The sequence below is a fragment of the Pempheris klunzingeri genome, chromosome 20 (genome assembly GCF_042242105.1).
Source record: "Pempheris klunzingeri isolate RE-2024b chromosome 20, fPemKlu1.hap1, whole genome shotgun sequence".
NCBI lineage: Eukaryota > Metazoa > Chordata > Actinopteri > Acropomatiformes > Pempheridae > Pempheris > Pempheris klunzingeri.
Genome location: NC_092031.1, coordinates 19816105 through 19842176, shown reverse-complemented (window position 1 = coordinate 19842176; position 26072 = coordinate 19816105). Strand labels below are relative to the sequence as shown.

Genomic DNA, 26072 nt, shown 5'->3' with positions numbered 1-26072 from the left:
CAATAATAAAGGCTCAAACACTCGAGCCCTGATGGTGATATGAGCAGGAACACAGTTTAATTCTAAAAGCCAATGCAGAATGCAGTGTTTTGGTATTTGAAGTATCTCTTGTTGGAGAGCATTTCTTTTGTTGGGGCGTTTACTCTCGTGTGTGAAGCCATGATTAATTAAGATTTGACACAAATTGGCTGTGAATGAGGCCCCCACCTCCAGAACTCATTAGAGATGGATCCTAAATGACCGGTACACATGGAAAGATCTCTTAGACCCTCCCTCTGACACTGCATGTCCTTAGTTTTTAATGCCGGCTTGTTTTCTCAGACCTGCCAAAGCTTGAGAGATATACAGGAGCACAGAATGCTTCGAACACAGACGGACGGCCCTGTGTCAGTCTTTAACGTTGTAGTTTCTGATCTTGCGGATCCTGCCAGGGGCTCCAGGTAGGGTGGACCGGGTAGTGTTTGACGGTGTAGTAGACGTGTTCCTCCTCTGCTGGGCCTTGGCTGAGTGCTGGCTATGGATGGGGGTGCTGACACCATGCACCATCATCCGAACTCCAACATCATCAGCCCCGTCCCTCCTGCTCAGCTCACCGTCACCTTTGGGTGCAGACAACACAGGTGAAAGTTAACTGGCTGTTACAGATGGCATCCTCATTTGCTGGTGTCTTTACCCAGGTCTAGGTTCAACTTTGTGGCTGTCTGAGTGATTTGAGAGCAGCAGTGACAGGAAAAGTATTTAGATCCTTCATTAGATAAATGTTACCACTACATTACCTTTATTTGACGAGTGCTTTTTGTTTTGGTAAGTCTTCATAAAGCACATAGAGGCCAGTGTGCTCTTCTACTCGTGCCTTACAGAAGTGGACCTCATTCTTCCAGAGCTTCACTGGGAGTCACCACAGTAACAGTGTCCATGTGAATACACTCTGATCTACTCTAATATTCTCTACTGTTTACTGTTGTCCAAAGGATCTTACAGTTTTTCCTAAATATATGTCGTAGTGGAGCCATGAAGGTGAAGGTGTGGCAGGACGCATCCAGGACATTAGAGTACAGACCAAGGAACAAATCATTTGATTTCAGGCAGATGTGGATCCAGGTGTGGATGGATTCATTCTTCAACTTCACAAGATATTTTGTCATTAACTTCTACACACTGGATTAAAAAGATGTAGCACACGGATCCCTGGTTGCCCTTTTCTATGTGGATTTTGAAGATCTAGACAGAGATGGAACATTTTGAAACATCCTTTCTCTTGCTGTGATTCACGTTGAACACAACTGTACAGTAACTGCTTGGCCTTAATGAAATAAGAGGAGTTTTAATCTTTACTCACCCAGCTGTTTGATATCTGTAATAGGGTCTTTGACCCAGTCACCACTAGTGTAATGGGACCTTGTGCCAGGTCTGTCTGGTTTCACAATGATTACATGGTGTGATGCTGATCACTGGGTCTCAGCCTGATCTGGCAGCTGTTCTGGTTGAGAATGTGTTCCCTGGAGAGCTGACAGAGGCTACTGCCACAGATTGGGCAACAACCCTCCCCCCCATCTGTCCATCACTGGTCCAACCACTGCATTGGTGTTCAGATCAGTCAGAGGGCTTGTGTGTTTTGATAAAGTGGTTTTCTGAGGACACAGGAGTCTGCTAAAACTATGCTAGTTTATTGAACTACTGATTGCTGACACACTCATTTAATCCCTACTCACACAAGAGTACACTTATGTGACCACTTCATGTATTTAAGGATGCATCTTTGTGATTCTGTACCTCTGAACAGCCCGTGGCCTCTCTGAACAGCCCGTGGCCCCTCTGAACAGCCCGTAGCCCCTCTGAACAGCCCGTAGCCCCTCTGAACAGCCCGTAGCCTCTCTGAACAGCCCGTGGCCTCTCTGAACAGCCCGTGGGCTATCTGAACAGCCCGTGGGCTATCTGAACAGCCCGTGGGCTATCTGAACAGCCCGTGGGCTATCTGAACAGCCCGTGGGCTATCTGAACAGCCCGTGGGCTCTCTGAACAGCCCGTGGCCTCTTTGAACAGCCCGTGGGCTCTCTGAACAGCCCGTGGGCTCTCTGAACAGCCCGTGGCCTCTCTGAACAGCCCGTGGGCTCTTTGAACAGCCCGTGGGCTCTCTGAACAGCCCGTGGCCTCTTTGAACAGCCTGTAGGCTCCACCGAACATGCAACAGAAAAAGGCTGAATCCACAGTCCACCCACCAGACTTGTGGACCTTGCAGATCCTGGTCACACGTACCATGATATGCTACTGTTATCACATCACATCTGTGAGGTCACTGGGCTACAAGGGAACAAAAGGCACTGTGGGACAGGACTTAAGGCCTTATTCGCCTCCATGAATTCTCATTAACTGTATGATTTGACCCATGTTATTACCCAGGTATTTTTCTAAACATGGTCATATTCCACATACGTATAAGGTGTCATTTTTTACAGACACATGAACACACACACAGTAGAAATTCCCTTTTATATGAGCATTCACCCAATTAATATTATGTTATGTCTATACATTCTGCTTTCCTCCATGAAATGAGATAAGACAATATAATGCAATGAAAATATCATCTTATATTGTAATAAGTTATAAAATATTGCACTGGTTGTTGTATCATTTGGAACAAGTAAGATTAAGAGATGGCTGAATGTTGTGATATTCATGGACAGGGTCTCAAGGCGCAGCCGGGGTGAGGAGAGCATCAGTTTGGAGACCTCAGAATTGCATCTCTGCTTTTTGCAGATGATGTGGTTCTGTTGGCTTCCTCAGACTGTGACCTTCAGCAGGCGCTGGGGTGGTTTGCAGCTGAGTGTGAAGTGGTCATGATGAAAGTCAGCACCTCTAAGTCTGAGGCCATGGCTCTCTGGGTTGGGAGCAAGTTGCTGCCCCAAGTGGGGGAGTTTAAGTATCTCGGGGTCACGAATGAGGGTAATAAAAGTGTGAGATGGACAGACAGATTTGTGCGGTGTCAGCTGTAATGTGGGTGCTGTACCGGTCCGTTGTGGTGAGGAGGGAGCTGAACCAGAAGAAAAAGCTCTTGATTTACCAGTCGATCTACATTCCAACCCTCGCCTATGGTCATGAGCTCTGGGTGATGAGCAGAAGAACGAGATTGCGGATACAAAAAAAGAAATGAGTTTCCTCCGTAGGGTGTCTGAGCTCAGCCTTAGAGGGTGAGGACATCCAGGAGGGGCTCGGAGTAAAGCTGCTGCTCCTTCACATTAAAAGGAGCCAGTTGAGGTGGTTCGGGCATCTGGTGCCCACCCTCTGGGCACGGCCCACTGGGAGGAGACCCCGGGGCAGACCCAGAATTTGCTGGAGGGATTACATATGTCATCTGGCCTGGGAACGCCTCGGGGTCCCCCAGGAGGAGCCGGAAAGCGTTGCTCGGTAGAAGAGCGTCTGGAGTGCCCTGCTTGACCTGTTGCCACCGCACACCGACTCCGGATAAGCGAAGATAATGGATGGATGGATGTTACAAAAACCCACCCTGAACCGCTTAAAAAACGTTAGCATTTTATCTCACTTCTTTTATGAGGAAGTGAGGAACTTCTTTTTAGGAGGAAATGTTTAGCACCAAGACATTTGTAGAGAATGATTTTCTTTAGCTGAGAGTGAAGTTGAGCTTGAGTTAGTGTGGTTACCTTCTGAAAATATTGATGGACTAAGTCCATGGTCCAGTATGTCCCACAGCTCCTTCAGTGAGCCCAGCGACTCCTCTGATGACAGACCTGAATGTGGCTGTGGCCCCATGTCCAGAGCGCCTGTGGGAGGAGGAGTGTTCTCTTTGTTCTTGGGGGTGTAAAGAAGAAGAGAGCAGGAGAGTATGTTCACTTTAACCTGTTTTACTTACAGGGTGTATGAAGTCAGAGACAGCTGAACATGAAATGAGAAATGCTAAATAAAGTAACATTTCTTTACTTTCCAGTCCTTTGTAAATGTATATGTGTAGATATGAATATTTTAGAGTACAGATAGAGAGGAGTGAACTGGACACATGAATGCAGTATTTGGGGCTGCTGTTACCTCGGGCCTGTCTGTGGGTTTGTGCTCCTGGGACCGAGGGTTGGCAGGACCGAGGGAGTTGGTTCCAGAGAAGAGCTGTTTCGCAAAAGTGCGAGCCCTCTGCCTTAGAGCATACTGCAGCTCCTGGAGCAACAGATACATTAGTGGAGCCAGCACTGAGAGGTACACGTTCCCTCTGAGCTCTGTCACAGTGTTCTTAGTGGCTGTCTGTTGTATTTAAGTTATCTACTGTGGACAACGTCCCTAGTGATGAGTGAGAATGCCACCTGATCTAAATGGTGACAAGAAATGCTTATGTCCAACATTTCGGAAAATACAGTTCTTCAACTTCTGGCTAATGGTGAGACGAGACGATTAATATCAACCTCTTATGGATGTGTTGCAGCCAGTGATGCAGCCAGTGATTAGCTTAGCATAAAGACTGGAGGCAGGGGGAAACACTTAGCCTGGCTCAGCAGTTTATACATCAGCCCAGCTCTTCTGAGCAGCATCTCCGCCAGACAACCTCACACTGACAACAGTCCACTATTTCACCTCGAGATAGTTCCAGCATGTAACTCACTTTACATTTTGTTTGTTTACACATTCAATAAATGCTGTTATTTACTGAGCTTCATAGCAGCTGCTAATCTGACCCAACAACTTTGGACAGAACCTGCTTCCAGCCATAAGTTGAGCTTGACTAACCACACCCTGACTCCAGCTCCAGGCCTATTTGTTATTCTTGGTAGGAAAAAGTCCAGTTTAAAACACGTATTAGTCCAAATTACATTTAGCCTCAGTTTAAAACCCCTGATCACTGTATCCATCAACACAAAGGCTTATCTCAGTCTGGGAAAGAATGAAAGAATGGATTGAGATCTTGCATTGGGGCATTCCACTTTTAGAAGTGCATAATACACAATATCATACCTACATGTTGAAAATAAAACATCACTGAGTTGAGAACTTTTAAAAGTGTTCCACTCATTTATAGGACAGGTTAGAGAGTCCAAGTCTCCTCGGATGCATGTATTAGACTGTGAGAGGAAAGTGGAGCAATGAGGGAAAAGCCATTCCAACAGGCCAGCACCAGTAGACGTGCTGCAGTATCCTGGACTCACACCACTAATGGCACCAAATGGGACACAACAGAGGCAAAACCGTTCTCATGTCCACTTTGCTGAAGATCAGTGTCTGGCTGTGTGATACAGAGAAGCCTTTGAAGGAACTGGGAGCAAGAAGCAGTTGAATTCTGAGAGATGGACTTGAAGAGAGCAGATACCTGTGTGGTGAGCCGATACTGGAGCTGTTCCAGAGCAGACAGCCTGTCATGTTGGTCTTCTGGTGTTTGTGTGGAGGGGTCCCTCTCTGGCTCCATACTGCGCTGGAGATTAGGTCCACTCCCTGTTGGAACCAACAGCAGCTCTAAAGTTACTCATAAAATAAAAATATATATTATGTGAAGAATCTGAATCTTGAATGAACTAAACACTCTTGGCAACTCTGTCTATTCTGTCTTGATAAGCCAAAAGGCTTTTTTTTCCTCTTTTCCATTTCAAGTGCATCTTGCCTCATTCAGGAGAATTAGACAGGATTCATGAATCGTGAATAATCTCTTCAGAGTGATGCTGGAGTGATCCAGGAAGTCCTGTTTGATAAAAACAATTCTTGCATCACTGCTGGGGTGAGTGAGGGTAATGAGGAACCACATTAGCTGAATGGAGAACAACAATACAAAAAGCCTTAAGTAAAGTAAAGCTGTGATAAATGGAGATAGTAAATATAAAAAAAAAACACTTTTCAACAACATGCAATAAAAACCAGGTGCACCACAAACTACAGCCTCTAAAACGACAGCAGATTAGAGTCAGCACAGCTCTGGCCAGTGTCAACAGTAACTTAACAAGCTTTTGTGCAGTTGCTGCATTGCACTGCCCTGAATTAAGACAGCTGTACCTAATAAACTAGAAACTGTGTCTCTTTTTCATGTGGTGACTCAGCTGGTTGTTTGTGTGGAGGAGGACAGAGACAGGAAGGTTCTGCAGCAGGCACAAGGAGTCAATGATATGGAACCCACCCTGACAGAAGACCAGGACAAACATGGAAGTCTAATCAGAGCTGTCAAAGAGTGGTCAGCACAAACAATCCTTGCTGGTACACTCTCAAGACACCCCAACCCCCAAGACCAAAACCTCTCCTTGCATCCCCTGGGAAGAGGTCAAAGGTCATCTCTTCAACAAACCAGCAAAGCTGAGGTGGAACAGGTAGCAGATCACAATAGGAACTGGCATGGGATGTGCACGGCCCAGGACAGGAGGGCTCTGCAGCGGGGGGGTTAACATCATTGGTCTCCATCTACTGAGCATCAGTGATATCAGAGAGGTGAGGTGCCTGCTGAGCCCGAAGGAGACTGAAAACACCTGCTGCCATCTGGACAGAGATACAGAGGTATCTGTATCAGAGATACAGAGGTCGGACCACAAGGCTACAGAGCAGCTTCTTTCTGCTGTGAGAACTCATGCTCCACACCGAGACATAAAAACAGCTCTATGGTCTTTTCTTTAGTAGCCAATGGGACCACAAATTGCATTTTGTTGTACAGTCCCATGTTGTAGAATGACAATAAATGAGCCTTGTTAATGTCATTTGACGAGCTCACTTTAATAAATCAAAAAGTCATCTGATAAAACAGTGTAATATATCAGGCTTTGGATGGACAGAAAGGATGGCAGAAAGTGCTGACAATATTCAAATAGAAATGTCTGTAAAGGAAAAGCTCCAGTACTCCTGTGTCTAACGCAATTAAATATGTTTGTTAATTGTATATGTTAGTGGAGTAAAGATTGTTCCAGAGATGAGCTCAATATTTTAAATAGTTAAGCCCAAACTGTGATATACTGTGTGAACTCTAGACATATATCAGGTATCTTGCTCTGATTTAAACGTTCAGTATATCAGTAATGATGGACTGCTGGGTTCAGTGTGGTTGGAATGACGGTGCAACAGGTATTACTGCCAAGTCTGGAAGTCAAAGGTTCCAAAGTAACGTAGCTGAAGCTAATTTAAACCTGATCTGTGAGCTGATCTGTGATTTCATTTGAAGCCTGGTTTCATTGGTCACTGGTTTCACATCTCGTTAAAGGAGTTTGTGAGACCACAGACCTTACCTGGCCAATTAACTGTGCCATTATTGCTGACCAGCAGCCCTATAAACCCAACAGATGACTCATGATTAGTTCCAACTAATACTTATGGACACATGGTGTAAATAACACTGCTGCTCTTCAGTGACGTGTGTGTGAGGTGATGAGTGTGTCTGTTGTTGTACCCTTTAGGTCAGCAGTGATGATCTGTGCACGGAGGCGGTTGCCCATCTCTATCAGCTGCTGTTTCTCTCGGCTCAGACGGGCGATAAAGAACACTGCTTCCTTCAGCCTGGTACGCAGGACAGCAGGGTTGCTTTTAGCACCCTGGACATTTCCAAATAAGCCACCAGACATCAGACCTGAGGCTTGCTGCTGCTGCTGCTGCTGCTGCTGCAAAAACACATTCTCCAGTTAGAGCGGTCGCAGCCGTACACTCTGGAAGGAAGACGAGATGAAACTTGAAGAAACCTGGATGCAGTTTACTCTATATCTTCCCATCATCTCACATAATGGAGTGGAGAACCGGGCCTTTATTTAACAAATACTTCTGCACTACTGAGGTATAATGACTTGCCACTTTTGACATTTGTGTGTTGATGGTGTAAAATTGTCCCACATTCATGGGTCAGCACTAAAGAGATCAGTAGTTCTAACTCCACACCAATGGTCCAGCCAGTCTCCTGGATGAACTGACAGGTCAGCTTCAGCTAGTTCACCGATTTCCTTCAATACCTGTTCCATGATGTTGGCCTCTCTGACCTCCGGCCTCATCAGATCAGAAATGTTAGCGCCTTTCTCCAGACTCAGGTCACCTGAAGATCCAAAGCACATAGTTTCAACAAAAAGCCCTTTTTAAATACAACTAACTGTATTTACAGGGGTACATAAGGATGGATTAATACAGGTTTCTAAAAGATGACTAAAACCTTCCTAATAATTCAATTTCCAAAATCATATATTTTAGTATTTCAGTCTTTTCAGTAACAACAGTTTTGTTCATGTAAGGACGGGACACCAAAACTGTCAACTGCAACACAGCACAAACATAAATGACACATAAAAGTACCTTTCTGAAGTCTCTGGTTCTGTGGGCGTGTGTCATCTGGAAGTGTGGGTGCCAGGTCCTCTATAGGTGTGTCTGTGGCTGGGGCCAGGCTGGGCGGTCCTACAGCTCCCTCTAGCTGCCTCTCCAGGTGCCTGCATCGGGCCTTTAGTCGGGACACCTCCTGTTCCAGAGCCTGAGTGTAGTCTGGGGCTGGTTTCAACAAGGTATTTTAGACTGGTCTCTAATGTTAGACTGCTCTTCATTTTGCCCTTATGTCAGCCTATGCAAGTTAGACAATTTGACAAAAACAAAGACTGACTGTTTTGAACCTAAGAAACATAGCCACCCTACTATCTCCAGGCTAACTCAGAATGAAGAGTTGTGTTTCTATGCTAACAATCCGCGACCTGCTGCTGCTGGTACTAAATGGCAAAACATGGCTCATAACTTGTGGTTTCCTGTCAGTGTTGTGGAGAGAAGTATGTTAAGGAGGCAGTGCAGTGCAGTAACCCACTGGAAATACACAGCTGTGAGGACATCGTCACTTGTTGTCCTTTGCCCAAGGAGCTGTCCTGAATCTGATTGATGAGATAGCTGTTCTGTGCCCAGCCACAGAAAGAAGCCATATAATCTTCTGCAGCTTGTCCTGACCTGCCAGTCACGTTTTTTAGTTTCAAAAAGTCTTATCTCACCCACAATTCATGGCAAATAACTCCTACTAAATATAGTCAAGAACTGGACACCTTTGTGCAGTGGATTAATTTATAGGTCTAACTGACTGATTAACCAGACAAAAGATCAGTGTAGCTTGCCACAGTATACAAAGTCTGTTGTTTCACTGGAAATTGCAGAATGAAGAAAATCAAGAATCATGTGTGTATAAAAGAGTGCTGCTCATACCTGCTGGGCTGACTTTGGAGGAGACGTCAGTGGACTGGGCTGGAGGTCCAGTGGCCATCTGAGTGCCACGCTGAGTGCAAGCTGTAGTGATGGAGTTGGTCGCAGGGGTTTCTGGAAGCTGAGCTGGTGTAGGAGGGGAGCCCTGTGGCTGAGCCTGGGGGTGGGGGAGGAGGTGGCTGAGACCCTCCATGTCCTTCCTCATCTGGGTAACCACGGCCCGCAGGATGGCATTCTGCTCCTGCAGACGACAGATCTCTTCTGATGCCAGAGGATCTACCTTTGGTGTGAGACCCTGTGGGTAGATACACACTCATCTAGACACGGTAGTGTACTGTATGTGTCTTCATGCTTTTGTATCATCACTTATGCAGGTACTGCATCACTGAGGGCTAGCTATAATATTTGCAGCCCTTGTTGTACACTAAGTCGTTCATTTTACACATGTCCGTATTTCCTAAAGGACTGCACCGAGGCAGGTGTAAAATGTGGTGCACTGACACACGCACAGCAGAAGAGAGACAACAGCACGGAGAAACACAGTGAGAGAGACAGATTAAAGCATATTAAAAGATGCAGAAGAAAGTTACTTCACCAGAGCTGTCCACTCAGACAAACGGTGAAATAACCACTTGGCCTATTTTGTACATGACTTTATTCCTCTGCTTTCTACAGTTGTGTCCCGATTATTTTTCCTGATTTACGTCTCACAGCCATTCCAGTCCACTGTCATGTGATCGACGTGTTCAACAGTGCTAGAAATCAACTCAATATAGTGCAGCAGAGAGAGGGAGGGGGGCTAAGTCCACCCACTCTCAGTCCTACCAACTGCTGCTTTAAGTAATACTTTGATACTTTGAAATGCTTATCCTTTACTTACAAAGTATATAGTTAAGTACACATAGTTACTTAATTATACTGAACAAAAACACTGGACCTGCTGTATGCTAATGTTAAGGAAGCACACAGCTCCATAACTCTGTCTCTCCTGGGCACATCAGATCACAACCTGGTCTACCATAAGCCCCTCTGGAAACCTGCAGTCCAGAGGCAACCAGTGATCACAAGAACTGTCCGGAGGTGGTTACAGAAAGAGGTGTGGGGCTGCATGAGGCCTGCACACAGGTATGCAGGGTAGACAAAATAATGGACTCACCGAATGAAAAGAAGTGTAAAAAACTGATGGAAATTAATCTTATTAACTACAATGAAGGCTCCAGGTTTGAATCCAGGCCTGTCTGTGTGAGTTTGCATGTTCTCCCTGTGCTTGTTTTCTCTGGGTCCTCCTGCTTCCTCCAACAGTCCAAAGACATGCAGGGTAACTGGTGACTCTAAGTGACATGTAAGTGTGAGAGTGAGTGTTTGTCTGTCTCTATGTGTCGGCTCTGTGATTGGCTGGTGACCAGTCCAGGGTGATGGATGGATGGATGGATGGATGGATGGATGGATGGATGGATGGATGGACTACAATCAAATCCCAAAGCTAACTGTGCCCACACATACCAAAAGCTTAATGCTATGCTGACCATACGTATTATTTTACTGATTTAATGTTTGTCTTGATATTTAATGTTGCCCTTTCTAATGCAAAGCCAATTGCCCTTTAAGGGCAACTAAAGCTCAACTAAATAAACGCAGACGTGTGAAACCATCAGCAAGGATCACACAAATGTCACCTTCATATGTGGCTGCTATGATAAAACATTTATACCGCACAGTGGCTTCCTGTGTTTTCATGTGGATGACAGCAGTGACAATATGACATCTGACTCCCAGAATCAGTTGAACAGTTAGCTGAAAGAATACACCGATACATGTCATGTAGCAGTAGTACCCTTTTGTGACCACTAAATGGCATCAGACTGTTAATGTATTGCTCTGCACATACTGTACATACTGTATGCATACATACATAGTTCAGCACTGGGGCCTTTTCGGGGTGACATGTGGACATGAATGGGAATCTCCAGCTGGCTGCTTCACCGACCCTGTTGCCATGCTAATGCTGACTATGTGGTATAAAGTGAAAAGTGAAGTCATGATCCCCTCAGGATGTGAAAGATTAAAACAAACGCTACAGTTTGATAAAAGGTCACAGTGATAATACACATCTGACAAGTCAGTGGTGGATTAACATCATATTCATTATTGTATAGTTTGAACATGGCAGTTGTAATGTTTGAACACAGAAAGTTGGAACATGCAGCCTAATCTCTTTAAATGCTGCCATGTCGGGGCTCTTTACAGGTATTCAGCTGGAGTGGTTTTTGGAGTCATTTGAGAAGGTTTACATGGACAGGACCGTGATATGTTTTTGCTCTTGGTGCCAGTGGAGCTCACTAAGGCTGGTATGTTGGAGAGGCGCTGAGCCAGACTGAAAGGTCATCATAACTCCCAGGATGCTTGAGGAAAAGGCCAAAGGCCAAAAACAGGACTGCTAATCAAACAGCCCCATGCCATACATGGGTGTGTGTGGGGTTGGCCCATTATAGGTTAGTTAACCTCATCCAGTTAACTGGATTTGTGCCAAAGCTGGAATTGTTCCTTGAGGGACAACAACATTTTAGTGTCAGTATCATGATAAGTAAACCTGGCAGAGAAATGGTTGAAAGGTGAGAAAAGACAGGAGGTTAGTTTTCCAGTTAACCAGTAGTTAGCCCTGTGTGGTTAACAGCTTGGTATTTCAGGGACAGGGATCATTTCAGCTGGTCAAACCTCTATGCACTACACTGAGATGTTACAACAGCTGGATTAGGTGTCATATTACCTACGTAACAGATAACTCAGTGTGCAGCCCTGACATTTTTGCCTAATGGCAGTGTGAGAAGAAAGGTCGTGAAATGTCAGTAAAGGAAGGAATTCGTCCCCAGTTAATTTTGTGGCCACCTGCCAAACAGAATATGATAGGTCTTGTGTTTGTGTGGGACGTCACTGTACAGTTTGACTACAGAAGGCTGTTCTCATCTGCTGAGGGGGAAAGTTAACCCAACCTGCTTAGTGGCATGGGTGGACTTACTAAAGAGAGCGTGTCGCTTATGCCAACCTGAATTGACGGCTCTGTGCAGTCTGCACTCAACTTAAATCTCAGTTTGAGTCGTGTATTTTGTGACATCACACTAGCAAACTGACTTTAAATCCAATTTGTTGGTGAACATAGAGTATTTGTTATGAATGTAGCAGCTTCCCATCTGTCACGCAGACAGAACAGCTGATGTAGTTGTCTTAACTAGAGAGTCAGTGCTGAAATGTAGGCTTTCTGAATTCATCGTAGGCATCGGCATTCACCAATGCTGACATGGCTTTTTACTTTAGTACTACGTCAGATTGACTTGTACCAGGGTTGATCGATTCTATGGCATTGAAGAGAAGCTGTTTATGTCCACCATTTATGGACAAACAGTTCGAGGTCAAAGGTTTTACTACATAATATTACTGCATAAATGGCCATTTACCATTGGTCCAGTCAACAGGATTTGTCGGTGCTGTGGCATACTGAGCTCTACAGCCTGTACCTGCAGGACCTTTAAACATACATTGCAGACACAGGATTGCTGCAAATCATGCAGGCTTCTAGATAGAAAGAGCCATTTTTAAGAGTCTTGCTAAGTTCATCTTTCGATGCATTAGCTGCTCCTGTACCTGATTCACAAATGCTTCCCACCGTGACAGACAGGTTTATTGTGCCACATCTTCAGTGTTATTTTTTACTGACATTAGGCCTGACAGACTAGGTGATACACTGACACTCACTGGCTAACATTGTGATTGACCATTAACATGTATGAGACTTGAAAGTACATTTATTACGCACAGAATATGTTACATTGTATTGGGAGATTTTTTATGTATTTTGCAACATGCTGTTTCTCAATTCCATAGTTAGTTAGTTTCTATTCTTTTCTATTATTCTTATTTGAGAGAACAAGTGTTAACCTGTACAGCAAATACTCATGTGCAGTGCTTTCTAATAGATGCATCACATTGACGACAGCCTTTAGAGCCAATGAGCTCAAAGGGGTTCACAGAAGGTGTTCATGACTGGATGTAAGAACAACACCATGTCTGGCTGTCGGCCCACAAAATCTGGCAGTCTCTGAACAAGAAATTGTTGAGACTTGTGGGGCCAGCACCCTTTCCTGGTAGCTGAAAAGGTGGATGTATTCTCACCTGTACTGCCCGGTCTCTCTCCACGGTAACAGAACGTAGTAAGACAGTCAAGTCTTGCAGCTCTCTTTCTTTCTCCTTCAGCTCTGCTCTAGCCTGATAGAGACCAACATAAAACCTCTATTAGTATCATCATCAGTCAGGGCCTTCAAACCAGCATAGAGACAAAAGGTAATTGTATTTCTGTCTGGCACGCTGACCAACGTCAATGTACTTTGTCCCTGCTAAAATGATTATAGTGCAGCGTGCACTATAAACGAGCGATAATGCTGCTGCTTGCTACCATCACACAGATGCCTTTATTCCTGTTAAAACAGGTGTGCTGGCCAGTGTGACTACACATGCACAGAAATGTTATGTTCAGCAGGGAAGGCTTTTCTATAGTTATATCTGCAGCTTATGAGGAGGATCATATAATGCATGTTTAAACATGCAACAAGTTTGAACAGACAGTGTTAATATGTGCAGACTGAGTATCATTTACTGTGGTGTTTCATTCAACACGTCAGTGATGTGCCAATGATGTGCCATGTTTCAGATAAATGACCATGTAGCAGCTGTCAGTACTGCGGTACTGAGTGTTTGTTTTTTATCTCCTTACCTCCACAAGTCGATGGGAGGTTAGTTTCTGCTCTGTGGGTTCAACAGAATAAGACAACGCTGGATTTACAGAAGAAAAGTAAAAAACAGCTTTGGTCTATTTAAATGTTATCTACTGCACCATTCATTTGCTATTGAGCAGCTCCTCTAAACTTTTAGTTTGGGGGGGTGAAAAGCAGCAGCAGTTTGAAAAATATACTCACACACTACCTCAGTCACTGCTGAGATATTAGTATATAATATCTAATATATAATTTGCGTTCACATTCAAAAAGAAGATGAACTGTACATGTGCACCAGTACATCCACATGAATGAGAGGCTGACCTGGTCTCTAGCCTGGGTCAGGTCTTGTATCAGCTGCTCATTAGCAAGGTAGTATTCAGCCTTCACGTCCTCACAGCGTCTCTGCCACTCCAGTTCCACCTGGACTCTCATCTGTTCCAAGGCCCTCTCTCTCTTCAAACCAGCACTCAGTTGCTGCTTGTACCTGACAACACACACACACACACACACACACACACACACACACTTTTATAAATCATAAGAACAACTCAGACTAGGTCATATATAGCCACATAGTAATTACTAACCTTCCCCCTCTTTTTTTTGAGGTTAAAGGAGAGACTTCTTGGTTTTTACCTGTCTCCTCCTCTCCACCTCTCTTTTCTTCCATTCTCACTATCTACCCTCATTTTCCTGCTGTTTTCTCACCCCTCCATCTCCTCCCTGCTCCTGTCCCGCTCATTCCTTAGTTTGGTTTCTCTCTCCTGAAGGGCGATCATCTCTCTATCCTTAAGAACCATCTCACTGGAGGCCTGACTCATGTACTTGTCCCAGCCAGTCCGGGTGGTTTCGACCTCTGTGCAAAGCCTTTGAAAACACACACACACACACACATAGGATCAGCTGGTTATACCATCACAACTCACAGCTGTCAGAGAAGGCACACACAGTACACACACAGCAATAAAATACACACAGAAACATACAAAAACTAAAGTTCAATAGAAATCAGGTTTGTTAATGCCAATGTGAGGATTTCTGCTGATGTCTGTCTCACCTCTGGATTGTCTCGTCTTTATGTTGCATGGCCTTCTGCTGTGCTCCCTGCACGTGGTGTGCCTGTGCAGCAAGAGCTTCCATATTCTCCTGTAATTTGACGATGTGTTTCTCAGCCCTCTGCAGCTGCTCTGTATGGGCCTGACACTGAGCTTCCAGCTGCATATCACCCCTCCTCAGAGCCTGGACCACATCCTCATATCTAGACAGAAACAGCCATACAATAAAATGACGGGACATAGAGACATTTAGAGGACTTAAAGTAGTGGGGTTCAGACGGCTATAGAGAAGGACTTTTGGTGGACTTTAGGAAGGGACACTGTTCGGCAGCTCAGAAAGTGAAAGCAGGGGTGGACTTGAAGAGGGGGTATGGAAACTGCACAGGAAGCGACCGCAGAAATCTCCAGAGAGTAATCAAGACATGCAATGAAAAATCATTGGACTCCCACTAACCACACTGGATGACATCTTCATAACACGCTGCCTCCGCAGAGCCAGCAACATCATAAAGGACAGAACTCACCCATCTTACCACCTATTCACTCTGCTACCGTCTGGCAGGCGCTACAGACTCATCAAAGCCTGAACCTCCACACTAAAGGACAGCTTCTTCCCAAAAGCCATCACAGTGCTGAACTTGAACCCTACTCATACACCTCAGGCCTGACCACTACCCACACACCTCATAGGTGCAAGCACTGTGGTCACTATGTGCAATAAATGTGAACATTGCAGTGTTTTCACTACTCACTGCTGCTGTTCTTTTATGCCTTTTTATTGTTATTTATTATTGATGCACAAGTGATTGTATGTTCGTGTGTGTATGTTACATAGTTTAATTTCTAGGTTTTTTTAGCACAGCAAATTTTGTTGCACTACTTGGTGCAATGACAATAAAACTTTCAGATTCTGAAGAATGAGGAATTCTGTGGGGGATACTGCTGGAACACACGGTAGCGAGGATGCTGCTAAAGCCATCTGAGCCCTGAATAACCAAAGTGAGAGCTGTGTTCACATTCTCGGCACAAAGTCAAACATATTTCAGTGAGATGTGGACTCCAAGCCCACACCTTGTCACTGACTCTGTTTGTGATTTTCATGGACATCCTGTCCATGTCCTTAAGGCAAAACTAAGGTGATGCTGTTGGCTTCTTGAGACTGTGAAGCACTTAGGATGAAAGTGAGCACATCCAAATCTGAGGTACTTGCTGGAAAACGGTGGATTGCCACCTACAGGTTTGGAGTGAGTTGCTACCTGAGTGAGGGTAAAATAGATGGAAGATGGACAGACAGATTGGTGCAGTGTCAACACACTGTCACTGTAAATGTAAAAGCCCCCTCAGAGAGGTGAGTTCTGGTTTTGAGTTTGGTGATTTGGTGTTACGCACAAGATGAAGAATGATGCAATCTGTGGAGACACAGAATCCAATCACTACTAGCTATAAACATTCACATGTATTCTGTTTCTAAAAACTGAGACGTTGATTCTACTAACTACTAACTTCACATGCTGGACAGCAGGTTCTCAGTTGCACATAGGGATTATATCATTGACCAGCAATGCTGTGTTAACTTGTCACTACTTCCAGACTCATTGGTGTTGTCAGAGCTGAAATGGAACATTGCCCAGTAGCTTAGCCGTCTGAGGTGCTTTTTAAGGTTCGTCTTGCCAAAATCCTGACGGGTTAGGGTATCTGCCTGCGATGGTACGCACACAGCAGAGATGATGACCAAAGTGAACTCCCGGGGAAAGCAGAATGGACGGTATGACAGCTTCTCAAAGCCAGGCCAGCAGCAGCAGGAAAGAGTTTTAGTGTCTCTGGAATTACACCAGTTGTTGTTCATCACGAGACAGACTCCACCCCCATGACCTACTGATCCCCTCTGCTCCATCCATGCACAAAACAGAGAAAGACTGTTGGACACAGATCATGCAACAGTCCTTGCTCTCCAAGGACTGGATGCTCAGTAGTAGGTTGCTGAGCTGACGTGGGCAGGGCGCTTGGGCTCTCCGGCCTGTTCCAAACACCAGATTGTCCCTCCCAATATTCTTTCACCTTTGCAGAGATGCACTCTCATTGTTGTTGTTGTTGTTGCCATGGTGAGCGTCTCACAGGCCACTCTGCCAGCCACATCTGATCAACACATAAAAAGCTGGAAAAGACTGGCATGCTTAGTTGGAATAGCCAGTTGCCTCTCAGATTTTTCTTTCTCTCTCTCTCTCTCTCTCTCCCTACGCTGCCGTGTGCTCCTACAGCACCTGCCTCTGACATCCTGCCCAGGAGGGGTTTGTGTTGTTAATGACTCACTTCTTAAAGTGGGCGTCCTCCTCCTCCTTCAGTTTGGTCTCCATCCATTCCAGCTCATGCTCAAGTTCCTTTATCCTGAGACAGAGGATAGTCACAAAACCTTAAACACACACACACACACACACACACACACACACACACACACACACACACACACACACACACACACACACACACACACACACACACACACACACACACACACACACACACACACACACACACACACACACACACACACACACACACACACACAAACACAAACACAAACACACACACACCATGTGAGGACATACCTGTAGTCCTTGACAGCAGACAGGTCTTTGGTCTCCTGGTCTGTATGTTGCAGCTGGGTTAGTATTTGCTGACAGAACTCCTTCGATGCTTTGAGGGCCTCCGTGGCCTGGAGCTGAGCCTGACAGTGAACATCTGTCTCTTTAGACAGCAGCTTCACCTGGACAAGGACACACACAACCCACAAACACACGGATGCAGCAACAAATGGTGAAGACAACATTAGGTGCGAAAGACCAGCCATGGGAAAATTAGAGGTCAACATGAAAATCCAAAATGTAATCTGTTGTCAAAATGTACTTCGATTATTTAGATTTAGACTATACAAGTTTTGAATTTTGAAAAACAAACCCACTTTGTCTTGTGCATATACAAGCCTGGTATCTATGGACAACAGAAATGGATTGCTACCATATATTTGAGTGAAACACATCCTCTCTGTGTACAGAGAGCCGACATCCTTTAATTCTCATCACCTTGAGATCACGAGAGAGCACCACAGCACGCATCTCGTCCATTTTCAAGTTGAAATTGTGTTCCTGCTGTCTGAGCTCAGCGTCAAAAGCTGCGGTCATCTCCTGTTGGCCGGAGGAGAGAGGTTAGAGATGTCGTGTTTAGGCTTTTATCATGATTACATTTGTCGTGAGATATAGGTGTAGTTGCTGTGACTAAACACAACATCACTAGGAGCATCTCAGTCCCTACCAGCCTCCTTCCTCCAGCCATTCTCTATTGTATGATACCAGTTCAAATTTGGCTTGCTTGCCATACAGCACAAACATGAATCACTTTACAAAGCAAGCTCAAAGCAAGAAGAGATCACTGCTCTCTCCTGTAAACACTGTCCAACATTTTCTAAAGACTGGACAGAGTGACGGTTGATGGAAATGAAGTCAGTAAAAATCCTTTTTCAGTCAGGAAGGAACAGGATAGAATGGCACAGAGATGCCCAGCGTGTAATGTGATTAGTCACAGAATGAAGTTTCTGTGCACACCTGGGACTAATCTGTGTCCACCTCGTGTAACACATCTCAATTTATAGACCCCAGAACTTTACAATTTCACTTTGATTTGATGACTACAACAGTGTCCACATCAGAGAGGAGAGAAGCTGATTAAAGGGTTGTAATGTTCCTGTGGGTCGTCTTTAAGTTATAAGCACTAAGCATGAATACCTACAAACACATCCCAGGCTAAAAAAAAGTTTTTACTCCCTCACATGGTTTTGGGAAATTAATCAGAGATAAAGCAGTAAGTGAAAATGCCATTTTTAGTAAAGATGTACATGCACGCTATCTAAAATTAGTATCAGGTTTGCTTAGGTTGGGTTAGTGAATTATTGATGTATCAGTCTAATAAACACTCCTATTCCTTTTTGTTAGACTGCCATTATTTATAGATAGCACCCTGACCAGTTTCATTCTAATTTGCATAAAATTTGTTGTTGAGGAAGCTGTGACTTCAGTGTGTCTCCCCACTCACAAACTGAACCTACACTCCTTATGCCAGCACTATATATATGAATACGTCAAACATGTAAACTGAGATTGAATGTGGATCGTACAGATGTGAAAGAGATCAGACAACTGTTTTTGTCACACATATGGTTATGCACAGTCTCGGACACATACTACTTGCATGATAAACAGCCAGTGCAGTGTGAGAGTCAGATATGGACAGCTCTTTTGTCTAGGTTCATTTTAAAGGTCTGCTGATCTCCCCTGAATGTTTGGCTGTTCTACCAGTTATTTCAGTCCTGCAGACCAGGTCATGGGCAGGTCAACTGTGAGAGGTTGTAACACAAGACTGATTTGCTTTGTGCCATAGCTGTGCATATGTGTCAGGAATTGGTTTTACACTGGGTCATATTATTATATTCATATCATTATATACAAAGGAAGAGCGTTTCAGACCTTCAAAAATAAAATTGTGTGTGTGTGTGTTTGTGTGTGAGTGTGTTCACCTGTCTCTGAAGGGTCAGCTCTCCTTCCAACTCTTGTATCCTGCACTGCAAATCCCATTTTATCCTCTCATATGCTTCTGTTTCATCAGCCATGGAGCTACCATCAAGCCGCCCAAACACACACACACACACACACACACACACACACACACACACATATCCAATCAAAAAGCACCGCAATGACTGAATGCTGCATCCTGTGTACAGAGAAAATATTGACCCTGAGGTACTGTGGCAGGCCTAGCACATCCGGTACCTACAGCAATGTACAGTGTTTACAGGGCAGAGATCTGGTTGTTTGTTTCATAATGCCTTTTTATTTAGCTAATATTGAGTCACTTATTGAATGGCTTCTGGGGTGTGCTACTGAGTGGAGAACGTCTTATGGCCTACCACCATTGCCACCTGTAGACATTAACCTGGCCTGGCACCTCTGATCTCTATGTTACAGTCAGTTTGTTTTAGGAATGACAGCTTTTACCAAAGTTGTAGAACAAAACGAACAAGAAGACATTTATTTCTTCCAAAAACCTTAAGTAATCCACTATGGAAGTTACTGGTAGCCAGTGGAGGGATGCAAGAATCGGATATGTTCTCTTACTTCTGCTGTGTTGTTCAAAACAAATGATGAAGGAATTTCAGAGACAAACTGCAAAATGATTACAAAGGAGTGGTGGTGAAACAGAAAGTATATTAACAGTTATTCTACAGAGTTCAAAATGGAAGTTCAAAATGCCCCTCCTTGCCTCACCATGAGGCAGTAGAACTACGAGATCTCTCCAAGCCAATCAGCAACAATCAGGCTACATGACAGACTGGCAAGAAACCATATAAGATAACTTCATTGACCTTGAATTATTTTAATGACTGTCCTATAAAGGGTTAAGGAGCCTGTGTGGAGACTGGGTTTACTTCATGTAACACTTCTTCTACATGGAATTGTGATGATAAATCTGCCTGACTGCTAGCTCCACACCATACCTGTGGAGCACGACCCTTCCTCCAAGCACCAAAACAAAACCATTCCTTTAACTCTGCTCAAAGGCTTGTACAGACTGCTTTGTGTGGTAAAATGCTAATGTTTTTAAAAGGGTGCTAAAAGAAGTGATGCCTCTCATGTATGGGGACCCTACTCTCTACCCAGCGTCTCGCAGAACTCTGGTCACACATATGAGGCCTGCAGCTGGACCCTACATGAGTCTTCTTGTGTTTGATTTAAAACAACAAAACGCCTGTGTGTAGTTCTTATAGTGTGGTGAGCCCCCCCCCCCACCGACCACTTGAGCTTGTCCAGCTGAGCAGCATTGTGCCGACTTTTATGGAGCTCCTTCTGCCTCTCCTCAGACTCTCTGGCTCTCTGCTCCTCTAGCTGGGTGACCTGTGTACGGAGCTGGTTCAGCTCCTCCTGCCTGCAAATCACAGCAGTATTAGTCAACTGAGCACCACTACTACTACTCTAGTAATAATAATAATCATAACATACTTGATTTGAAGTACATTTCACATAACCAAGGACACTTTGACTTTCAAGCAAAAACCAAATTATATTCCCTTTTCATGAATTTCCTGCTTTGCTATGTTCTATGTAAAAATATATGTTTTACTTTTTATTTCAATCCAATCTACATGCCACACATGAACTCTGCCTTCCATGAATCTGTGTGATGAATTGTACCTGTTGTGCTCCACAGTTACAGCTCTGGCAGTTATGACATCATATCTCTCCAGCTCTTGGTCTCGCTCATCCAGGGCGGCCAGGTTGAACTGAAAATCTTCCCTCAGTTGTTGGTAGCGCTCGCTGACAAATGAAGTATTACAAAGTAATTAATCAGTTGTCACTGTGCTCAGAAAGAAAGACCCCCCTCCCCGCTTAAAATGTGCCAGTCATCCTGATTAGCAGATTATTTTACTGGTCTTTTTATGGTTTTGTCTGCTGGTTTCCAACAGCAGGACCTGATGCTCTGCCACGCAATTTTTTTTTTTATCCTTTGGTAACATTTACAGTTTACAGAGTTGGTAGAATCTGATTTGGAACACTCGTACAAGTGAGTGTCACAGAAAGAAAGAGATTTTATGTTGTAGGCTGTACCAAATGTGGCCCAATTGTTACACTCAAATCTATTCATGCCTGTGGTGCCTCCATAAGCCGGGCTGATTCTGATTGTAAAGGAACAACTAAAAAGGGTCTGTTATATGTACTTATGACATGTTTTGTATTGATATCCTTCTGTTCAGATACTTCTGCTTGCATTTGTTCAGACTGTGAGTTATCTGGCTCTGGGATTTCAACCTCCCCCCTAACACAATGGAGCTAGATAGAATTTAGTTGGTGGGGCTCACAACATTGAAAATGACATTTGAACAATTCAACTGCATACAATAGCACAGTGTCTGGAAAGACACATCGTCCTGATTACTTTTGATAATCCACAGACCTTCATTGTATTGGCGTGGAGACAATACAACACTGACACATATTTCAAAACCCGGGCAAATAAAAAGTTAAGTAAGGACAGACTCCATTTACCACGAGGTGAGGAAATAGCTTCTTTTGTAACTTGGCTCAGCCCTTTAAGAGTTCAAACGGTCAAACTGGCGCCATGTCATACAGATGCCATTTCAGCTTACTGGAGACTTGATTACTCACCTCTTCCACACTTAAGGTGGGAAAATTCTACTTCTATTTACGCTTCAAGTAAACTCGGTGAGATTAACATTAAAATGCATACAAACAACAGGGACAGAAGAATAGAATAAAAGAAAACAAATGCAAAATGTCAAAGACAAACAAATTCGAGACATAAAACCCCATCCGAAGACAGTAAAGAGTGTCCCACTCCACAGACATGAACCACTGACACAAATATGACAGGAACAGCATGGCTGTGGTCACGTGATGCTTTCTAGCTGAGCTCTTGTTGGGCTCTTGCCCTGTGAGGCACTAACTTTTACCTTTGATATCTGTATGGTTTCATGTCATGGTTAACTACTATTACTACTGCTTTCTCAAGTACACAAGTGTTTAAATGTCCTCAGGCGCTGTACGTTCCTCTGAGTCGGAGTTATCAGCCAGAACTCTACAGTCTGCTGGCCAGCTGGGTGGCACCACTCCCAACCAGCTTACCAACCCAGACTGTAACTGAGAAGACAAGCATACTGATTATGTGGCTTCCCACAGCAGTCAGTGAAGGTGAAACATGCACTTGAAGCATGGAGGAGGCATGTGCCGAGGGCAAACAACCAGCTCACTCCAGACTAGGTAAAAAACTTCACACCAAAGGATCTGTCTTTTCTGTGAAGACAGCTTTCTCACCCGAAGTTGAGGAAATTGAATTTAAGGGAATAGGATTTTAAATGGATAGTCTTTTGAGCTGTAGCATCAAATTTTCAAGGAGGTCTTAAAGACACAAACACAAAATAAAAAACGTACAAACAAAAGGAGGAAATACGTAACAGAAATACTGCAAAATCACAGACACAGACAGCTCACTCACAGCTCAGCTGTTGTACAAGGAAAACTGGAAACAATGAGCAAGTCTCCAGACCAATCACATCAGCATGAGGAACAACTAAAGTAGTTTGTCTTCAGTTTATTTGTGGCACAAATAAAATCAAAAAGGAACCACATTGTGGCAATATGGTGACAAGAAATGGACTCACTTGAATATGGAAGAATCACTCAAATTAAAGCAAAGATGGGTGGGCCAAGTGTTTTCCTCTCCATGTTCTAGAGGCACCAGGGAAAATAAGAAAATATCCTTTAATCTGATTGACTTGCTCAGTGATGATGAGGAGGGATGCTATCTGATACTATATGGTACACTGCACAATGAAAAATGCACCTTAGTTAATATTTATGCCCCAAATTCTGCACAAGCATCTTTTTTGTGTCCTTTTGGTACTCTCCTGTCCCAGTATGCTGACAGCCCTATTCTGATCCCTCACTAGACCGCTCTGGTTCACAGACACATCACTATCATTTACAGAGTTGTTCTAATCACTGGCTTTGACTGATGGTTGGCGGTTACTGAATCCCTTTTCTCATAACTCTTATTTTAGAATTGACAGCACTCTAATATCTAACTTCCTTACTGAAAATGTCACCAATGCCAAAATAAACAGTCTAGTTACAGCAGACCATGCCCCGCAAGTCAATTACTCTCTGCTTAATTGCCAAAGAAAACAAACCCAAACAATGGAGATTTAACAACTCCCTGCTGAAACTGATGGTACTCTCATCTCTTATTGAAAAGAAGATAGTGGAATTGTGGACTAAAATATAAATATAGACTCAACAAACGGTTTGGGAGGCCGTTAACACCACCTGCAGAGGCTGGATAATCAGCTATGCATCAGCTAAGAGCAGAAAGTAACTGAGAAGAAAAATATAATTTACTAACAAAATTAAAAACAATTGACATGCAACCCATCAGGATCCTAAAAAGCAGATGTTGCAGAAATCCCTACTTGCAGTAAAGGCAGATTTGCAAGAAATAATACATGAAGAGACCGTTTCCTCTCTTTATCGACTTCATCAGAAACATTTTGAGTGTGGTGACAAAGCAGGAAAGATGCTTCTCTGACTTTTAGACTTTTATTCCAATTTATATCAAGCTGAGTATTTAGCACAAGACCATAACTTAGATCACTTCTTGAAGAACATTTCCTTTCCTGTATTAAACGTCAGTCAGAGAGAAGAGTTGGACACTTCTATTACATCTACTAAAGTCAAGTCTGCTGCTTTGTGGAAGTGTTGTCTCTATTGTTGGTTAAGGTGGACCAGGAGGGATTTGTCGCTGGGCGACAGTCAGCTATCAACATGAGGAGGCTGTTTCAGGTAATGTTCTATGCCAGTTCTCTACAACGTCCGCCGGTTGTAATATCGCAGGACTCCAAGAAAGCCTTTGACAGGATCGAATGGCCACATTTATTTAGTATTTTATCAGAGTTTGGATTCGGTCCTGTCTGTATGAACTGGTTTAGAAGGCTTCATCATGGGGCCAACTCCTCGGTTAGAAGCAACAACATTCTTTCTTATCCTTTTCACCTGTTCCAGGGGACGAGGCAGTATTTATTTTAGCCCTTGAGCCCTTAGCATGTGCTATACGTGATAACTCAGAATATAAAGGGTAGTTTGGTTGGTTGTTGTTTGTTGTGCACCCCCATCAAACATTCTTTTACTGTGAAAAGCAACATAGGACGTGACCAGGGCACTGCCTCTTCCTCTTCCTGTTTACCCTGAACGCCTAAGACTTGGTGTCGTGCCATCTGCAAGTGAACAAGCAAGATAAAGGAGCTGATGGTAGACTATACCTCCTCTGACCCCTGTTTCCATCCAGGGGGAGGATTCTGAGATAGTCCACTCTTGTAAATACCTCAGGGAGCACCGGGAGAAAAGACTAGTTCCAGTGGGAACAAAGGGATCCCAGCAAGAAGGCTGTACTTCCTGCGAAGGCTCTCAGGTTTAAGTATCTGCAACAGCATGCTGCAAATGTTCTGTCAGTGTGAGATGGCAGTGCTGAGGACAGAGTGTGAAGCGGAGTCACTAACAACCTCAACAAGTTACTCAGCAAGGCAGGCTCAGTGACTGGTGCAGTCGAGCTGGAGGCAGTGAAGGAGAAGACGATGCTGTCCAAGTTAGTTAGCGTCCTGAACAACCTCTCTCGACGCTCCAACCACTTGCTGGTCAAGAAAAGCAGTGTCTTCAGTCAAAGACTTCTATCTCCAAAGTCTTCCACACATTAAACCATTCCTGCCAGTGGCCATCAAACTGTTAAACTCATCCCTGCTCTGTCTCGCTACAGACACTGGTGGACAGGGAAGATGCTGAGGTTTTACTGGACTCACCAACTGGCCTGACAATTGCATTTCGTGAATGTCAAATACTAAATTCTTAAGGAAGTATCTCCAGCTAAAATATGTACCATCATTGTGAGGTGCACGTGGACGTGGTACCTGAGGGTGGAACACTCCTCCTGGGCCTTTTTGAGGGAACTCTCAAGTTGATGAACCCTGGCAGCCTGGAGCTCCTTCCACTCCCTCTCTTTATTGGCCAGCTGGACCTCCAGGTCCCCCAGTCCACTGTCCCCGTCTGACTGCATGGTGGAACTGGGATACGCCGAGGAGACACACTATGGGTCATCACGCATCGCAACACACAGTATTCATGCTAATAGCTTCTGTCCTGTAGCAATGCCCCAACTATGTGTATGCTACAGATGAACCTTAAGTACCTTAAACCTGAGCCATCTACATGCTTGAGGCCAATAATCACACAAAAACCAAAATAGATGGAAGAGCAAACCTTCAGCAGTTACACATTTTACTCAGTTCTTGTTTGGAATACTGGATTCTTAGAACACACACACACACACACACACACACACACACACACACACACACACACACACACACACACACACACACACACACACACACACACACACACAATGTGAGGACATACCTGCTGTATGCTACCTGCTGTGAGGACATTTGCTGACAGAACTCCTTCGGTGCTTTGAGGGCCCCTGGTGTGGTAGCTTTAGCTTTAGCTTTAGCAGCTTAGCT

The 26072-nt window shown here is 44.2% G+C and overlaps 1 protein-coding gene across 1 annotated transcript; it reads right to left on the bottom strand.

Moving 5' to 3' along the window:
- Positions 1-387: 387 nt before the first annotated feature.
- Positions 388-26057, bottom strand: ccdc57 (coiled-coil domain containing 57). Its single transcript, XM_070852296.1, has 20 exons — positions 25983-26057; positions 25461-25613; positions 21181-21303; positions 20783-20914; positions 19506-19602; positions 18019-18120; positions 17545-17702; positions 17249-17323; positions 14941-15141; positions 14592-14750; positions 14205-14367; positions 13282-13374; positions 9118-9409; positions 8239-8427; positions 7905-7984; positions 7355-7562; positions 5309-5430; positions 4045-4167; positions 3663-3810; positions 388-599 (listed from the first exon to the last, which is right to left on the bottom strand). Exons 2-20 carry the CDS (start codon positions 25604-25606, stop codon positions 388-390), a joined length of 2823 nt encoding a protein of 940 aa, XP_070708397.1. The 5' UTR covers positions 25607-25613; positions 25983-26057.
- Between the last annotated feature and the right edge of the window lie 15 nt (positions 26058-26072).

Bases quoted from the DNA above. Each gene is read 5' to 3' on its own strand.
- ccdc57 (XM_070852296.1), bottom strand. From the start codon at position 25,606: ATGCAGTCAGACGGGGACAGTGGACTGGGGGACCTGGAGGTCCAGCTG. The intron at 19,603-20,782 runs GTCGGTGGGGGG...GCTTGATGGTAG, and splicing joins CAGCTGGACAAGCTCAAGTG to CTCCATGGCTGATGAAACAG. The intron at 17,703-18,018 runs GTGATGAGAATT...GTCCTTGTCCAG, and splicing joins TGCTCTCTCGTGATCTCAAG to GTGAAGCTGCTGTCTAAAGA.